At 39.0% G+C, this 19,767-nt stretch overlaps 2 protein-coding genes across 3 annotated transcripts in view; one reads left to right on the top strand and one right to left on the bottom strand.

The window, feature by feature from the left end:
• Nucleotides 1-19,767, bottom strand: part of LOC126378465 (glucose-6-phosphatase catalytic subunit 1) — a 214,899-nt gene that overhangs the window by 29,997 nt on the left and 165,135 nt on the right. The window lies entirely within an intron of this gene.
• Nucleotides 517-19,378, top strand: LOC126378495 (ornithine decarboxylase antizyme 2). Its single transcript, XM_050026898.1, is given in 8 exon segments — nucleotides 517-750; nucleotides 8,139-8,240; nucleotides 9,768-9,774; nucleotides 9,776-9,875; nucleotides 11,470-11,579; nucleotides 12,274-12,369; nucleotides 14,791-14,903; nucleotides 16,282-19,378. Coding segments are annotated over 8 exon segments (783 nt in total). The 5' UTR covers nucleotides 517-652; the 3' UTR covers nucleotides 16,439-19,378.

The raw sequence follows: 19,767 nt of genomic DNA, 5'->3' as shown, positions 1-19,767 counted from the left end.
GAAGTTGCTGTTCCTTTGTCATTTGTAAGGAAATATTTATTTTCACAACTTGGTAGATTAGCCGTAAGACATGTCATTCGCTCTATAGTGTTGCACTAAGGAAAGTTGTTACCTACTCGAAAAGTTTGCAGTGATTGAGTTGTTATAGAAACATGCATTGCATGCATCATTTTAAAATGAAATGTAATGTGAAAACCAAAAAGCATTCACTTTAATTAGAAAAGAAATGTTATTGTATATCAGTAATTTGTGCCTTAATATTTAATTAAAAATGTTGTAGGTATACCTTATATAATAGTAAGATGGCAATTTCGCACTTGAATGTTTGTAAAACAAAATTCATCTTTTGTAAATAAGTAAATAAATTATCTGATTCATCTCTTGCTGATTTGAACACTGGCTGAATGATTTCGTTCTAAAAAAAAATATTATTTGAAATGATCAAATCCGACTGAGACGTATTGTTGCTACGCGGCGCAGCACTAGCAAAACTGAATTATACTTTCATTCAGTTGATTCACTCAAAAACTTCACTTTTGTTGTGAAATCCCTGCCGTGCGCTCTGCGCTGCGCAATTTCGTTGCTAATTTTACGGTTGCTACCGTGAGTTTTGTTCGCAAGTTTTTACAAGGCTTAACTACGATTTGCCAAGATGACGAAGTTAATACAACAGTTAAATTTTAGTAGTAGTAATTACCCTTACGAAGCTACTTCTGTTGAACCTAACCCTGCCAAGGAAAAGCACTTCTAGTGAGTATTTTTTTAATTTCCCTTTATTATTATGGGTATTTTATCGTACAATTTTTGTTTTCATGAGGAAAAACATCAAATAATTTAATTCATATTAGCGTGGTTAAAAATTACGTAGGTAAAATGCAATCGTTTCCCGTGGCCTTTACGTCGTTTCTACGTCATCACGATTCACGATCGCTGTGACTCGACTGAATGTTATTCGATTACATTGCTTGGCTTCGTGTGAAACGAAAAAATAAATAATATTTTATAATGGCGCACCAAATTTCATCTATAAAAAATTTATTATTTCATAAAAAAAGTGGGCAGAAAAAATATTAGCAATTGTGTAAATACCTTGAGTTTTATGAAATAATTTATGATATGCAAGTACCTATTTCCAAGTGCAGTTTTAGAAGGTATTGGGTTATCTGAAACTACTTAATTAAGGGTAGGTACACACATAAAAATATTAAATTAAATGTTCTTATCAATGAGGTTAAATGAAAATTTGGCACACTTACTTGGCAACTAATGTAATCATTCAAACATTGTACTACTTGTACATTATACACTTTTTTCTTTTGCCCATTTGTGGGTCAGGCTAAGATCATAAGACCATGCTGCCTAGTACATTATACACTGTACAGAAAAAAGAAAATTAAACATAGTCATACTCATTTTGTCAAAGGTCATGTGTGGCCCCAGCTTGCTTATCAAATGAAAATGGTTTGGTTAGGGTCCTGCACCAATGAGGTATTAGTCTATTTAACATGCAATTTTCACTAACACTGTTGGCTTAACCGTTATAGACGGTGGTACAGCTCAGTACCTATCACATTGGCCTAACAGCAGATATGATTACTTAGTTCATCTTGTGATGAAAGTAAGATGATCCATGCTTCGGCAGGCACGTTCAGCCGTTGGTCTCGGTTACTACTTACTGATGTAAGTAAGTAGTCATCACATTAGCAATGTCAGAGGCCTTTGGTGGCTCAATAATAACCCTGACACTAGGGTTGATGAGGTTGGTAATTCACCTCACAACCCAACCGATAGAAGACTTGTGGCCGTGCCTACTTCATTAGGGATTACAGACATGAGTTTATGTATGTTATGTATGTGTACGTACAACAGAGAATAACGCAAGACCTATCAGTTTTATAAGTACAAATTATTAGTGATACTTGTACCAATTGACAAACTGACCTTGATTGCCTTGATTAAATGGACTATGGTTTTTTCCTAGCGTAGATATTGGTGCTGATTCCAATACACACCATCTTCAACTTGAACTTTATGGTTTTATGGCAACCGAGACACACCACCTAATTTAAATTTAAATTATACCTGTCATTTTTTTTTGTCATTTGATAATCGACAGGCATAGTTAGTTTGTTAGTGGGCTCTGTTTTCCGCATTTAGACTAAGATGGCCCATTATGCGTAGGTACTAATGTTGACTACGTAAGCCAACCTAACTCCTTCCAGAAGCTCAGAAGCCTCCTGGGGTTTTCACAGGCTTCACGGAGCGACCCCATTCCTTTGAGGATTTTTACCAGTTGTGCTGACAATCTACAGGCATAAAATTTATGGAACACACATCAATATTCGTTAGAAATTTTAAATACCCTCCCAAAATTTTATTATTGGCCAATAACCCGACAGAATTAAGTTGACAGCACACCATAAAGTGACAAGTTACGGTCCAATCTATAGTTAGTTAATGATGTTACATTAGACAAAATGAATATGATTTTATTGTTTGTTTGTTCCGTAATAAACGTTTTATCAGTTGACAATTTAACAACAAGACAAATAGTATAAGTACACTCAGTAATCACACAGCAAATATATATCTAGGTTTCAATGTTATCTTTAGTGTCTTGTTTTGCTCAGTACAATGTGGACATTTTTTATTAATTTTACCTACCTACCTAGTTATTTACTTTCTCCAATACATTCATAAACTTCATCCTCCTCTGTGGGCCAATGGTTGAGCGTTGGACTCACGATATAGAATAAGGAATAATACTACGTAGAACAGTAACTCTCCGCTCCCCACCTGCGTCTGAGCTAGGTTTACCTCACCCCCGCGAACATAGTTTAGACAGACGTCACACACACAGATGCGCGTGTACGATAATGTCAATTTGTAGTGTCTGTGTCAAACGAGGTTCTTTGAAGTGTCCGGGGTGTGCTCACGATCCGGAGGCTCCGGGTTCGAATCCCGGTGGGGACATATCACAAAAATCACTTTGTGATCCCTAGTTTGGTTAGGACATTACAGGCTGATCACCTGATTGTCCGAAAGTAAGATGATCCGTGCTTCGGAAGGCACGTTAAGCTGTTCCGGTTACTATTTACTGATGTAAGTGAGTAATCTTTACATGAGCCTTGGCTCAATCATAACCCTGACACCAGGGTTGATGAGCCTGGTAATCCACCCACACGATAAGAAGAAGATTGATAAACTCACGCAAGAAAGGGAACGTTCGCGGCAGAAATAAGGCGCAAAAAATGCGTAAAAAGAGCTTTATTACCTAACCTTTAGGCAGATAAGACCTTAGTACGGTCACGAGCATTAATATGTATACACTTTGGTACCATGTCACATTAACTTTTTTGAACTGTAAGTCTCACTAAATTTCAAATACGTTAGTGCGACAGGGTTCTAAAGTGGGTACATGATATTGCTATTGCTCATGACTATAGGAAAGAACAATTTGAAAAAGAAAAGCAGACAGTGTCTCTATACTATTAAAGAGTTTTTACAAAGAAAACAGTCCGAGGAATGGCACATCACTAGTTGAGCATAGACAAGTAAATAAAACAAAGTGTGATAAACAATAAAATAAATAAACATAATCTCTTAATTAAAACACATAATAACGGGTTCTTACCGCGTTTAAATGGCGATATGAGACTCCCGATATTTCGACACTGTTGCAAGTGCCCCATTTAAACGCGGTAAGAACCCGTTATTATGTGTTTTAATTATGATAATAACCGCGTAAACTTAAAACAACATATCTCTTGTCTGTGAAATTGGTAGCCTAATGCTTGCCGACAAGTCCATAACAATAAAGGCGTTTTTCGTCTAGGTATATGGCAGCGTTTCAAACTAATGACGTCAAACGATTTTATTAGTCGAGACCAATGATATAATACTACTTGTCGTCACTGGATAAGCAAAATTGCGTAAACGCCAAACAAGAATTCTGATTACAAATTTTTACCTCCAGGTACGGTCACGAGCATTAATATGTATACACTTTGGTACTATGTCACATTAACCTTTTTGATAAATTGAACTGTAAGTCTCACTAAATGTCAAATATGTTAGTGCGACAGAGTACATTATATTGCTCATGACTGTACAATCAAAGAGCAAAAGTGCAGTCACTAAGCCCACCGAATTATTTGTAAACAGTGGTGAAATTATGAACCATTACTTGTCATAAATATAAAATTTATGTTTTTGTAGGTGTTTTTGGTCTAATACAGAAACGACATGTAACCAGGAGGTCTTAAGCGCAACCAGTTAATTTATTACTTTGCAAGAAACAATCCATTGAAACTAGCTTGCCTCTTGCGAGGTTTTCTTAACTAAAATCACATCAATATGTGATTTTTCAAAAGGGTGCTTACATAGTTTTCGCTATAAGACAGACCCCAGACACTTCATACAAAACACCTCGTTTTACACAGACACTACACATTGACGTTATCGTACACGCGCATCTGTGTGTGTGACGTTTGACGCCATACGATTGAAGACTGAAGTAAGACCGAGAGGGTGAGGTAAACCTAGCTCAGACGCTGGTGGGGAGCGGGGAGTTGGCATTCTATACGTATTATGCTTTATTCTACGCTTTAAAGCAACGATATGTAGGCACGTAGGTAGGAAATACTTACATAACCAGCCTATATAACGTCCCACTACTGGGCACAGGGCACAGGTCTCCCTTTAATCAACCGGAGGGGGTATGGAGCATACTCCACCACGCTGCTCCACTGCGGGTTGGTGGGGGTGATTTTTACGGCTAATAGCCGGGACCAACGGCTTAACGTGCCTTCCGAAGCACGGAATCATCTTACTTTTTCGGCCAATCAGGTGATTCAAGCCTGAAAAGTCCTTACCAAACAAAGGACAGTCTCACAAAGTGATTTCGACAATGTCCCCATCGGGAATCGAACCCGGACCTCCAGATCGTAAGCCTAACCACTAGACCACGGAGGCTGTTACAAGACTTACTTACACTTGGAAATACTTAAGAAAAACTAATCATATCAACCGCACTAGTAACTAAGTTACGACTTAGAAGTGGAAAATCCGTTTGAGGAAGTTCAACATGATAGGTTGTGCAATTAATATGCGTCAGCCAACATAAAACTTATTTTTTCCCTTTATCTTTCCTGTGCATTATTATTCTACATAATTATACGGCTAAGTAGTTATAGCCATACGAGGCATATCTACAATAGTACCTAATAAGTAAAAACGGCCTCGGTGGTCCAGTGGTTGAGCGTTGGGCTCACGATCCGGAGGGCCCGGATTCGAATCACGGTGGGGACATATCACAAAAATCATCTTTGTGATGGGGAAACTGGGGAGTTTGGTTAGGACATTACAGGCTCATCACCTGAATATCCGAAAGTAAGACAATCCGTACTTCAGAAGGCACGTTAAGCCGTTGGTCCCGGTTAATACTTACTGGTGTAAGTACGTAGTCGTTACATGAGTCATGTCAGGGGCCTTTGGCGGCTCAATAGTAACCCTGACACCAGGGTTGATGAGGTTGGTACTCCAACTCACAATCCACACGATAGAAGAAGAGGGTATTTAATATTCTTCTGATAAGCCTTACCAAACATAAACTTGTTTGGTGCTTCTCTTTTATTTATGCGAAGTCAAAGAATAAGGAATAATACTAACTATAGAATGGCAAATCTCCGCTCCCCACCAGCGGCTGAGCTAGGTTTACCTCACCCCCTCGGTCTTACTTTAGTCTTCAATCGTATGGCGTCAGACGTCACACACACAGATGCGCGTGTACGATAACGTCAATGTGTAGTGTCTGTGTAAAGCGAGCTGTTTTGTGTGACGTGTCCGGTGGCGAAATGTAAATATTTTTTTAAATCTTTAATAAATGTATTTTTATAATTTATTGAAATAAAAATATGCGCCAAAATATCTATAATAAGAACCCGATAACGTAAAGAAAGTAATTGTAATGCGTAGAAAGATTACGGTGACATTTTTGGCAGCGTTCCTTAAAAATATTTCATTTTGTTTTTGTGAGGTGAATGGCGCTAGTTTTGCACAGTGCCAAAGAAGCAATAATACTTCGTATAGAACGGCAGCTCTCCGCTCCCCAACGTCTGAGCTAGGTTTACCTCAAACAAACTGGCGGCTCAATAATAACCCTGACACCAGGGTTGATGAGGTTGGTCATCCACCTCACAACCCACACAATAAAAGTATTCGTAATTTGTCAGAATCCGACTCGCTCTCCGTCGCTTCTTTTTGTTTGGTTCATGCTGTTAGGGTGGTAAATGTACAATTGGGTAATTGACTGGGTCAAAGATAAATTATAAAATGCTAATCTAGAAATAGAAGTCAGTGATCAAAACTCATCATTTTACTTTTCCACTTATTTTCGAATTTTATTTACGAATTTAGCAACAATGAGTACGACGTTTGACCGCTTTTATTGATGACGTCACAGGACAGTATTTCCATACAAACTCCAAAGAAAACTTTCGTTTTGACGTTTCGTAAAAAGTATCTCATTTGACTAGGTTGTCAAGGGGCCGTCCTTTAATCATGCGAGCTTCGAGAGGGGGGAGGAAAAAAATCACGAAATATAGAGGGGGGGTGTAGTAATACATCACGAGTATTTATTTTTCGGCAAACGCGCGATACTGAACCGAGAAGCGGCGTTTCGTGCAATTATTTTGGTAGGTACTAAAAAATACACGTGATATAGGATAGGGGGGGGGGGGTAGTCTTGAACCTCACCGGGGGGGGGGGGGGTTAAAAATGCCAAAAAAACATCACATGATTAATGGGCGGCCCCCAAGTAGCCTATTCACCCTATTATGTTTGTACATTATGCCGCATGCTATTTTCGTTTTTGGCGAGTTCTATATTTGGATGCAGCGATCGTGTTTGTTTTCTCCCAGTCGGCATTGGCATCCTAAACAATTCGGACGCATTAAAAAAAACAAATTAAAATCAAAAATAGTCCTACTAAAAAATAATATGCTGTTTAGTTGCAGCATAAAAATATTCTTCAATAAGATACCATTGAAAAGTCGGTTGAAAGTTTTTTAATAATTTTTTTTGTTTTTTTTTTTAAATAGTCTGTAAAGGAGACATTCCATGCGTTGTGATAATTTTGTTACTCGGAATTGTTGTTTTTGAGCTCTATTTTGTTGTTGTGTACAGGCGTTTTATTTTTAATTAAAAAAAAAATGGTTGTGATTCTGCACTGGTGAGTTTACCTATATTTTCATGCTTGTCTCTCAACGCCATATCCCTATGGATGTAGGCAGTCAGTAACACTGTTATCGGAGAATTCCCGTTCTTAATTTGATGGCTTAACCTCTCATATGCCGAGATACCAGACACAATAGATTTTACATTGTGTCTGGTCGAGATCCGCGTTCCGGCGTTCGAAAGGTTAAGCACACCCCAGACACTTCATACAAAACACCTCGTTTTACACAGACATCAGACATTGACGTTATCGTACACGCGTAACTGTGTGTGTGACGCCCATACGATTGAAGACTAAAGTAACACCGAGGGGGGGAGGGGGGTCGGGGGTGTAAACCTAGCTTAGCCGCTGGTGCCTTACTTAGACGATTCTCACACTGCCCCGCATGATGCAGCGTAGCGCGTGGATGCGTGTTCTTCCGTTGCTTGTAAGTATCTCCGTTTGTATAGAAACCACGCACGGTCTAACACACAGAAAATGCATCCACGCGCGTTCATGTGGATGATCTATTGTGATTGTGTGTAATAACCCTGATACTAGGGTTGATGAGGTTGGTAATCCACCTCACAATCCTAGTATCAGGGTTATTTTTGAGCCGCCAAAGGCCCCTGACATGGCTCATGTAACGACTACTTATTTACATCAGTGAGTAGTAACCGGGACCAACGTCTTAACGTGCCTTCCGAAGCACGGATCATCTTACTTTTTGGACAATAAGGTGATCAGCCTGTAATGTCCTAACCAAACTAGGGATCACAAAGTGATTTATGTGAAATGTCCCCACCGGGATTCGAACCCGGGACCTCCGGATCGTGAGCCCAACGCACTACCACTCCCATTCCTTTACGCACTACCATTCCTTTGAATATTTTTGTGATATCAATTTTATTTTTTCGTTTAGTGGTGATGGCGCGTCTCTGAGCGCGGCCGGCAGCAAGCGGTCGGCCGTCTCGGCTTCGGACGCCGAGTGCTTTTCGCTGTGCCTGGGCGCCGGGCCTCTGTGGTGAGTAAAAAAAATAGAATAACATAAACAAACAGCCTATACACGTCCCACTGCTGGGTACAGGCCTCCCCTCAATCAACCGGAGGGGGTATGTAGCATATTCCACCACGCTGCTCCAATGCGGGTTGCTGGAGGTGTTTTTTTTACGGCTTAACGTGCCCTCCGAAGCACGGAATCATCTTACTTTTTTCGGACAATCAGGTGATTCAAGCCTGAAAAGTCCTTACCAAACAAAGGACAGTCTCACAAAGTGATTTCGAACGCTCTAACCTAAACGCTAAACGCTAACGCTCTAACCACTAGACCACGAAGGCTGTTGAGTCGAGTGCTGTTGTTGTCCTGAGGGTATACAAGTTATTTAATAACTAGAGGAACACATTCAATACCACACATTTTTATCATTTAGGTAATCATTAATCTTATAATAAGCTTTTTTACATAAAGTAAGCTTCACGTGAGCTTTAAATTTATTCTCTGAAAATTTAAAATATCTGGTATCCATTAAAGCTGCTGGATGCGAGCAGCGCAGGACCGATCGTCGTGGAGATCCTTGGGGGAGGCCTATGCCCAGCAGTGGGCGTCGTACGGCTGATGATGATCCAGTAAAGCCAAATTCAAATTCAAAAATATCTTTATTCAGTAGGTAACATAGTTACACTTTGAATCGTCAATTTTACATAACGAACGTCTCATCCGCCTAAAACTACTGCAGCTTCTCACAACCTGTATAGCCGGGGAAAAGAAGCTGCAAGAAAAACCTCGGCACAGGGCCCTAGACGTTCTTTAAAAAAATAAAAATAAACATAAAACATAAAATATTGGTATACAATTGATTAATTTAGCTGCCTAATGGCCCCGATTCCTGCAGACATCTCTTAATTTTACTTTAAGTTATACCTGTCATTTTCTTATCCGCCGAAAAGGAAAGGGACGGATGATTGACAGCTCTTAATTTTAGGAAGAATGAGTAAATAAATGAATAACCCGGGCGAATTTTTAGACGGTTGTTTTAGATTTGTGCTTAAAATTGACGTGTGTTCCATAAATTTTATGCTTGTCGATTACCCGTCCCTTTCCTTTTCGGCGGATAAGAAAATGACAGATATAACCTAAAATAAAATTAGATGGTATTTACAGGAATTAGCACCAATATCAGTTCTCAGACAGTTAATCCCATGCATTCATATCTTCTAAATAGTCACTAACTTTATAATAACCTTTTTTGTAAAGTTTTTGTTTAAGTCTTAAAACAGTTGAAGCAGCCTTAACTACTGGTGGATTTTTTTTTCTCAATGATTCCAATAAAAAAGTAAAGTAAGATGATTCCGTGCTTCGGAGGGCACGTTAAGCCGTTGGTCCCGGCTATTAGCCGTAAAAACACCTCCACCAACCCGCAGTGGAGCAGCGTGGTGGAGTATGCTCCATACACCCTCCGGTTGATTGAGGGGAGGCCTGTGCCCAGCAGTGGGACGTATATAGGCTGTTTATGTTATGTTTATGATTCCAATAAAGGTCGTTGTCCCCCAGGTGGTCCTGATGTCCCTGCAGCAGGCTCGGCGCCGCCCGGAGGGGCGCGCGGCGGGGCTGCGAGCCCCGCCACACCAGCCCCCAACACTCCCATACACGACGACAACCGTAAGTACACCACCTCACCATCATCATCATTGGCCTTACACATCTGTTTCAAACGATTTATGACGTCATTGCCTCGAAGAAATGCACTTTCTTTCATGGCTGTGCTGGAAGCGGAATCGCTTGTAAATGTCCTCCTTAGGCTCACGATCTGGAGGTCCGGGTTCGATTCCCGATGGGGACATGGTCGAAATCACTTTGTGAGACTGTCCTTTGTTTGGTAAGGACTTTTCAGGCTTGAATCACCTGATTGTCCGAAAAAGTAAGATGATTCCGTGCTTCGGAGGGCACGTTAAGCCGTTGGTCCCGGCTATTAGCCGTAAAAACACCTCCACCAATCCGCATTGGAGCAGCGTGGTGGAGTATGCTCCATACCCCCTCCGGTTGATTGAGGGGAGGCCTGTGCCCAGCAGTGGGACGTATATAGGCTGTTGATGATGATGATGATGATGATGAGAGTGCTCTCTTGACACTCCCCACTAAGCGCTCCCAACAACCACCCATAAAAGGAGCCGACGGAGGGATAAAGGACCACACGATCTTTAAGTTCAGCGCGTAGTCAAGTAATGGTTGGCTATTCAGCGTCTTGTTGGCACCCACGAATGCAGTCCCATTGTCAGAAAATTTTTTGCGTGCAATTCTAGAGCGGCAAACTACCGCACACTCTGCAGGAGAAGTCTCCAACTGGTGGATTGTTGTCGGTTTGATGGCGTTTCATTCTCCTGCTCGCCAGTGTCAAACCAGGTGTGATCATGAGTGTCGCGTCTATCGAGCACACGCTTCTTCCACAGGTCTCGATCATCGGCGAGCTCCTCCCATGTCTCGTGGTAAATTGCAAATGAGCTCATGTCTCCACCAATGAGTGCCCATTCTTCTATCGTGTGAGTTGTGAGGTGTAATACCTCATCTACCCTGGTGTCAGAGTTATTATTGAGCCGCCAAAGGCCCCTGACATGGCTCATGTAACGATTACATACTTAGTAAGTAGTAACCGGGACCAAAGGCTTAACTTGCCTTCCGAAGCACGGATCATCTTGCTTTTGGACAATCAGGTGATCAGCCTGTAATGTCCTTACCAAACTAGGGAAAGTATTTTTTGTGATATGTCCCCACCGGGATTCGAACCCGGGACCTGCGGATCGTGAGTCCAACGGTCAACCACTGGACCGCGGAGGAGGTGCCCATTGGGGGACCATGTCATAACAGGGGGGTTAAAAAGGCCACATCAAAATAATTGGGTCGTGTACACTAGGTTCAAGATAAATTATGAAATTCTGACCAAGTTGACAAAGACTTTTCATTTTCTTTTTTCTATTTAATTTATTTGTGAATTTTAACACGTTCAAGAACAGAACGTCTAATGACGTTCCGATTCCAAGTTGTCATACTCTCATACTTACTACCTGTTATGAACCATCAATGACCCACGGTCGCTGTCCGTGAAAGGGTTAATCAAGAACAACTTAATAAGTCCGACATTTTGGTTTATCGGCTAAGAGATTATCGGGTGAGAGCCTTCAGCGCTCCGAAATATACAATAAGACACGTCAAAAAAGAAAACGGGTAAGAGATATGTTGTTATTGTGTTCTGTTACAGGTGACTTGTTGAGTGCTTTACTATGGGCGAGTGCAAGCTCGCTGTGTGGCAGCGCGGAGAGCCTCTCGGAGCCACCCCGCCCCGCCTTGCAACTGGAGCAACGCGAGGAGGTACGACAAGCTGCAAAAACACAAACACGCGCAGGCGCGCGCATACGCGCACTCACACACACACACACGCGCGCACGCGCGTACACACACACGCGCGTGCACACACGCGCACGCGTGCACACACACACGCGCACGCACGCACGCACACACGCGCACACATACACGCATACACACACGCGCACGCGCGTACACACACACACACACACACACACACGCGCACACACACACCCCCTGTATAGCAACAGCACAAACATAGCTAACTTATTTATTTAACAAAAAATATGCCTTAGAATAATTTAGACGGAGGCTGTTAATATGCTATAGTAGGTATATTACGATATATAATGTCTACATAAAGAATGATCACTCCTCGCCCCCCTCAGAGCTCCCCAATACCCTGTGAGACCCCTCGGCGCTCCCCATTTGTCCGCCCGAGTTGTCAATGCCATTTGCGGCAAACTTACAATGGGACACGTTAAAAAGAAAAGAAAAAGAAAGAAATAAATATTTATTAGACACACTTATTGTTTTCACAAATTAAAACAAAATAATACAATTACGAATGTATGCCGAAACGGTTCCACCTCAGCATAATGCCATAGCCTAGACTGACGCTGATTTGAAAAAAAAAATAAAACCCTCGCCCCCAGCAAATCAGTGCTTCGTGAAAATAAAAAAAATTTTTTTTTTTCAGGTGATCGCCCAAATTCTGGAACGCAAAGACCGTCAGCCAGTGAAAGTTGAGTTCAAGATCTATCTCACAGAGAACACCTCCACTCGCTGGGAAGCAGTAAGTTTTCTTTTTATACAGGCTGTTAGTGACATCGTAACGAAAACTTTGAGGGGTGATTGAGGCCATGATTCTGAGATGATATCAAGTGGAATTTTCCGTCGCAAAAGTATGGAATTGGAAATAATTAAAAAAACACAAAAATTTTCAGGATGATTCAGACTGAAAATTCCACTTGATATCAACTCAGAATCATGGTCTGAAACATCCCCCTCAGTATTCGTTACGGTGTCACTAACACCCATACTTGTATGGCTACCGTATGTACCTACTTGTGTGGGGTGTAAGTGACATCGTAACGAATACTGAGGGGGATGATTCAGCTGATTATTCTGAGTTAATATCAAGTGGAATTTTCCGTCGCAAAAGTAAAGAATTGAAAATAATTTAAAAAAAAGTAAAAAAAATCATGAATTTTGCGACGAAAAATTCCACTTGATATTAACTCAGAATCATGGTCTGATTCATCCCCCTGAGTATTCGTTACGATGTCACTAACACCCTGTATTTACACCATAGACAAAATATTGAGTAAACTCGGCGGATAAGCATATGACGGGTATAACTTAAAATAAAATTAGGTGTCTTCAGGAATCGGGACCATTGTTATACACATACACATAAACAGCCTATATACGTCCCACTGCTGGGCACAGGCCTCCCCTCAATCAACCGGAGGGGGTATGGAGCGTACTCCACCACGCTGCTCCAATGCGGGTTGGTGGAGGTGTTTTTACGGCTAATAGCCGGGACCAACGGCTTAACGTAAAGCACGGAATCATCTTACTTTTTCGGACAATCAGGTGATTCAAGCCTGAAAAGTCCTTACCAAACAAAGGACAGTCTCACAAAGTGATTTCGACAATGTCCCCATCGGCCTCCGTGGTCTAGTGGTTAGAGCGTAAGGCTCACGATCTGGAGGTCCGGGGGCCATTGTTATAAATGTTTTTAACTCGCGTCAAGTCTAGCGTAGAAGGAAAATGGAGTGATAAATTAATTGTTTATGAGTATATTGGTGCTAATTCCTGTAAATACCATCTAATTTTATTTTAGGTTATATCTGTCATTTTCTTATCCGCCGAAAAGGAAAGGGACGGGTAATCGACAAGCATAAAATTTATGGAACACACGTCAATTTTAAGCACAAATCTAAAACAACCGTCTAAAAATTCGCCCGGGTTATTCATTTATTTACTCATTCTTCCTAAAATTAAGAGCTGTCAATCATCCGTCCCTTTCCTTTTCGGCGGATAAGAAAATGACAGGTATAACTTAAAGTAAAATTAAGAGATGTCTGCAGGAATCGGGGCCATTATGTCGATATGTACACCATTATGTAATATAGTAATATAACTAATAATAGTTGTTTACAATAATTAGCGTTATCGAGATGATAAATTTCTAAGAGCAATGACTTTAAATAAGGTACTTTCCAGGCTACGTTCCCCAAACACAATATAGATGGCGTTGTACAGATTTAACGTGATAATTACCTATTTTCTCATTACTCAGGTACCTACATAATTATTCCAAAATATAATATAATGTCGCTTGATATTTGGATCACATTATGTATAGAATCATGTTGTTACCTATATTGCTTCTCTTTATTTTGATCAGAATAATAATGGGTGAACACTTAATAAGACACGACGAATTTATTAAAAACATAGAAGGGAATCTTTGGTAGACACGACGAGTGTGTCAGGATCGAAACATATGGAATTCTATAGTCTCTGCTTACCCCGGTGGGAAATAGGCGTCAGTTTATGTATGTATGTATCTTTCCTAGGTCAAAGATGAATTATGAAATTCTGATTTACTAAATAAAGATAGATCTAAAGGTGACAAAAAAGTTTTCTTTTTAGTATTTAACTTATTTAGGAATTTTATTTAAAATAATAATAATAAGTACGTCATTTTGTGCACGTTTCTCTATGACGTCAAAGGTTGCTTTTTTATACAAATTCCATAGTCATTTCGTGTTTTGAAGTAATTCGTAATTCATTTGTTTTTGTTTGTGGTGTATTCGAATAGTAAACATTTTATTTTTGTGCGTGTGTGAAACTATAGATAAACAGGATGTTAGTGACATCGTAACTAATACTGAGGGGGATGATTCAGACCATGATTCTGAGTTAATATAAAGTGGAATTTTCCGTCGCAAAATTCATGATCTTAAAGTATTTTCAATTCTATACTTTTGCAATCTTACTACTACTTACTTAGTTTTTCTAGTTTTTTTTTTTTTCGTGGTGCAAGGAGCAGGCATCGAGACAAACTTTTGCAGGTTTACCGATGTCTGTATTCCAGTGTTTGTAACATTGTTTTTATAAGAAAATAAATAATAATAAATAAATAATGGAAAGACCTCACAGTGAGAGTTAAGCGTTCTTCCAACTGGACTTCTTTTTTTTCCAGGTGGTGAGCGCGAACACCATCTACCTCCGCGTGCCAGGAGTCCTGCAGTCCGGCAGCAAGGAGAGCTTCATGCTGCTCCTCGACTTCGCCGAGGAGCGTCTACGTTGCGCCAAGTAAGTTTAGTCTGCCTATCCTGTGGGTTGTGAGGTGGATTACCAACCCCATCAACCCTGGTAACAGGATTATTATTGACCCGCCAAAGGCCCCTGACATGGCTCATGTAACGACTAACTTACATTAGTAAGTAGTAACCGGGACCAACGGCTTAACATGCCTTTCGAAGCACGGATCATCTTACTTTCGGACAATCAGGTGATCAGCCTGTAATGTCCTAACCAAACTTCCCAGTTTCCCCATCACAAAGATGATTTTTGTGATATGTCTCTCTTCTACCGTGTGGGTTATGAGGTGGATTATCAACCCTGATGTCAGGGTTATTATTGAGCCGCCATAGGCCCCTGACATGACTCATGCAACGACTACGCACTTACATACATAAGTAACAACCGGAACCAACGGCTTAACGTGCCTTCCGAAGCACGGATCATCTTACTTTTGGACAATCAGGTGATCAGCCTGTAATGTCCTAACCAAACTAGGGATCACAAAGTGATTATTGTGTAATGTCCCCACCGTGATTCGAATCCGGGCCCTCCGGATCGTGAGCCCAACGCTCAACCACTGGACCACAGAGGCCGCTAGGGTTTTAGTGCCACCATACACATTCTTTTCGTGTTTTCACGTTTAATAAAAAGTAACTGATTTGACTAGATGGAACTTATTTTATGTAAAATATAATTATAAGATTAATGATTTGATTACCTAAATTCTATTAAATGTTTCCCTCTAGTTATTAAGTAACTTGTAATATATGTATTGTATACCCTCATTGATTTAAAAGATGTGTTGCAGTTTCTTGTCATTTCTTCTCCTCAGCCATAACACCTTGCGAAATGACGTAAATTCAAAAGTGTTACATTGACCTTCGTGCAAGATAGCACAACTTTTTACAGAATTTAACCTCTTTTATATAGATTTTTATTGTTTTATTGTCTTTGTTTTTATGACTTCTGTCTTTTGTTATTGAAAATATATTATATTCCTGTTTGAACGAGAACCGTTTTTATTATTGGTAAATCGCCAATAACCTTCAACACGTTTATCCATGATAATTGGGTCGTGTAATAGGTTCAAGATAAATTATGAAATTCTAATTACTCAATACAGAAAGATCTAAAACTAACGAAAAGCTTTTCCTTTTTTCTATTTAACTTATTTACGAATTATAATCAAGAAAACTCTTAAGTCTGACATTTTATCAAATTTTTCTATGACGTCACAGTTTGCTTTTTCATACAAATTCCATAGTAATTTCGTATTTTGACGTTTAGTAAAAAGTAACTGATTTGACTAGTTGGAAACTTGCCTATTGCATTGAATGAATTATTCTGATTCCGATACTACCATGTTAATGTGTTTTTGTTTGTCCAGCTGCATCATTTGCGTGCTGAAGACCAGGCCTGACCGCGCCACTCTGCTCCGCACATTCATGTTCATGGGGTTCCAATTGCTCCCGCCAAACTCGCCCGCAATGCCACCAGAAATATCCAACCCAGAATACGTTTTCCTCCACTACAACATGCAGTAAACACTAAACTGTCGGACCATTGGCCTCGTATATAAACAAATAGACATACAATCTGTAAAAAAGCGTCCACGGTGCCTCTTGGGGGTTAAAATGACCACATCGAAGCGATTGTGAGTCCATTTGTTTATAGTATGTCAATGTGTCTAACTGACAAAATCTCGTGACGCATTAATCTGTGGACGTTCTATTTGTTTTTCTTTGGCCGTTTAAGAGACCGGCTAAGAACGTAAGGCCTTCTCTATGGTAGCAAACTTTTTTTTATAAAATAGGCTCGCGTTTGACCACAACTTCACCTGATGAAACCCGAAGCTATCGACAGTTGACCTTGAAAATCAGCATTTGATAGTTCTTGCAAATGTTTCCCAGCCAAATTGTCACGGGATTTCGTAGACAGTTTAGTGACGTCACTCTTTTTTATGAAGCTACACAAATCGACATCTGAAATTTCGCGTAGTTATTTGTTGAAATGTGATTTCGATGAAGTAGCAATTTTATTATTATTGCTTTTGCAACTCACGAACGCAGTCGACCTGACAATGCGCACGCGAAATCTGCTACGTTAACCATAGAATAAGGAATAACACTACGTAAAGAACGGCAACTCTCCGCTCCCCACCATTAAATTGGTATCTCCAACATTCCAAGGACTTAAATTTTATTATCGAAAAAGCGAATCACTCACTAACGTACTTAATTACTGTCACTTTTATACAAAAATCATGAAACTAAGTAAATATTTTACTAAAAGTTCAAAATTGCTTTGCAAAGGAAATTAAAAACATTGGATAACTTATTTTTTTACAAAATGGAGGCAAAACGGAGGTGAGGCGACGGCGCGGCTAACCTTGAAATGTTAGCTGTCACTTGAGCATACCTGGTTTTGTAATACTATGAACTAGACTAAAGTAGCCCCCGTAGAGGGGGTGAAGTAATTCAAACTCGCTCCAAGCTCTCATAGGTGCGGGGCGAGGAGTGTCCCTTCTATATGTAGTATTATTTGATTATTCAAAGCCACAAAAAAAGGCGGGAACGTTCGAGAGTTGCAAGAATTATAAAAACATAGATCAGTATTCAAAAAGCACTTTTCTCCTAATTAAAATAAACACATGCTTAGTAAGACCTCGACAAGTCTAGTAGATTTTAGACGTTTAGTACTTTTTTATTCTTATTATGTATTAGGATTTCTTTCTATTTTTATAAGGCGGACATCTTGTTTTTTTTAACGACCATAGACATTAGCTATTTGAGAATTTGACAGAACATTTATGTAGTAAATATATAATTGAAACACATTTAGTCCTTTGTGAAAATAGCAAGAAATCAATGAAATGTTACAAGAAATATTATTTCTACAATTTCAGCTTTGGAAATAACGCGCTTACGTGTTTTCAATAACAATAATTGTTTTATATCCAAACTGGTACGGTAGAAATTTATTAAGACATTTATTTTTTAACTATTATCTATCATATCTTTAATATAAAAATTACGTATATATGTCGTCGTGTATTGAAATCATTATTCACCCCCTCCGGGATAGAGCGAAAAAAACAAGAAAAATAAAAAAAAATAACAAAAATTAAAACAAAAAAAAATGTTTGTAAAATATTACGGGCTATTATATCACTTCATCAATACACTTGTGGATTTTCTTTTCACTCACAAGAGCAGTAAAGAAGTTTTGTTTTACTATTATTTTTTATGTACCGTGAATGTTACATTTTGACTCTAATCATAAAATTATTTTTTTACTTAATCTGATGGAACAACTTAAAAACAACGATAAATACAGAAATAAAGTCCAGAATTGGCGGCCTTGTTGCTCAAGTAGCAACAACGTTGTCTTCCAGGCAACAGCAACTTAAATTTTTATTCAGTGTTCAGAAAGTTAACGAAACAGCAACAGAAATTCGCAAAAACGATTTAGGAGAATATAATTTTTCACGGTACACCCTCTATTGTAATCTTACCTATTATATCTAGTTTGTAAGTCAATTACACTAGATGCTATTTGACATTGGTTAATTAAAAAAAACAACTAAGTACTCCCAAGTTGTAAGATTAACGAACTTTTGCCATAACCATACATTTTTCCTCATCTAAATAAAATAGGCTGACGATTTTTAAGCACGTGCCCATAAATCGGAATAATAAAAATCTGAGCCAAAACTGCATGAAACCTGGCCAAAATACAATTTTTCAATGTCAAATAGGATCTTTTGCAATGTTGCTATATCTAAGTGAACTTACTTTTTTTTTCTTTAGTTTAATCAGTACTATATTTTGCACGCGATTAACTTACATACAACTACATTTATATATTTTTAATATTTACGATGAGTGCTTTATTATGAACCGTTAAAACGAGTAAACCCTAGAACATTCTACAAATAGTCGTCAAGATTTGTGATTGAGATCGCTGTTTTGACGTGAATTTATATAATCTATGGTGGTTGAGGTAAACTTATAAAAAAATGCGGGAAAAAGGTTATGTTCGTCTAAAAGTTTGTTTCCACAAAAAGTAAACAAATAATCAACTATCACCAAAATCGATTTAAACTTTCGGAATCACTAAATCATCTCGATTGGAATATAGTTGTATGTATTTGAATCGTAAATGTAATTTTAGAAACTAGATTTTAATTTGGTTAGGAGTCCCAACTTACGTTCAGTATTTCTTTCCCAAAGTATTATGCCTTTTTGATTTTTGTAAAAAAAATATAATTTCAACGATTCATTTATGGATTTTGGCGCGAATTTGAAGCGAGCTTGACACATTTAATTATTTTTCATCAAAAATTAATGTTTCTTTAGACAAAAGTACGAATATGTATTAGGAATCCGAAAATTAATCGTTGAAATGAGAAATATTTGGGACTCCATAGCTATTACTGTAATTTTAATGTATTAAGAATTGATTAAAGTTATCTTAATCACTTCGGAGAATTTTTTATTTTCCTTCAGAAATTCCTTATCAATGTTCCCAAAGTGGGAATTTTCCCCTTTTAAAAACAGCTTTTATAGCAGCCAAAATCCTCAGGCTGCTTTCGTTTATCAAATTGTTCTGTTTGTACATTTTTTTAATATTGATAAAAATAATGTAAACAGTAACCTAATAACTTACATAACGCTAAGAAGCATTGCTAAACCCGACATGGGTTCGTCTTGACGCAAAAAATAATTTTATCAGACGCAGAGGTAGTATTATTCCTTATGCTATGCTCAGGGTCTAAATTTGCTTAATGATTAGGTAATAAAGCTCTTTTTACATGAATTCTGCGCCTTCTTACTACCGGGAACGTACCCAAAATTTCATTCCCGGGAACGGC

This window comes from Pectinophora gossypiella, chromosome 26 (assembly GCF_024362695.1).
Source record: "Pectinophora gossypiella chromosome 26, ilPecGoss1.1, whole genome shotgun sequence".
NCBI classification, from domain to species: domain Eukaryota; kingdom Metazoa; phylum Arthropoda; class Insecta; order Lepidoptera; family Gelechiidae; genus Pectinophora; species Pectinophora gossypiella.
Note: the sequence above shows the minus strand (reverse complement) of the source record. Positions and strands in the feature narration are given on the sequence as shown.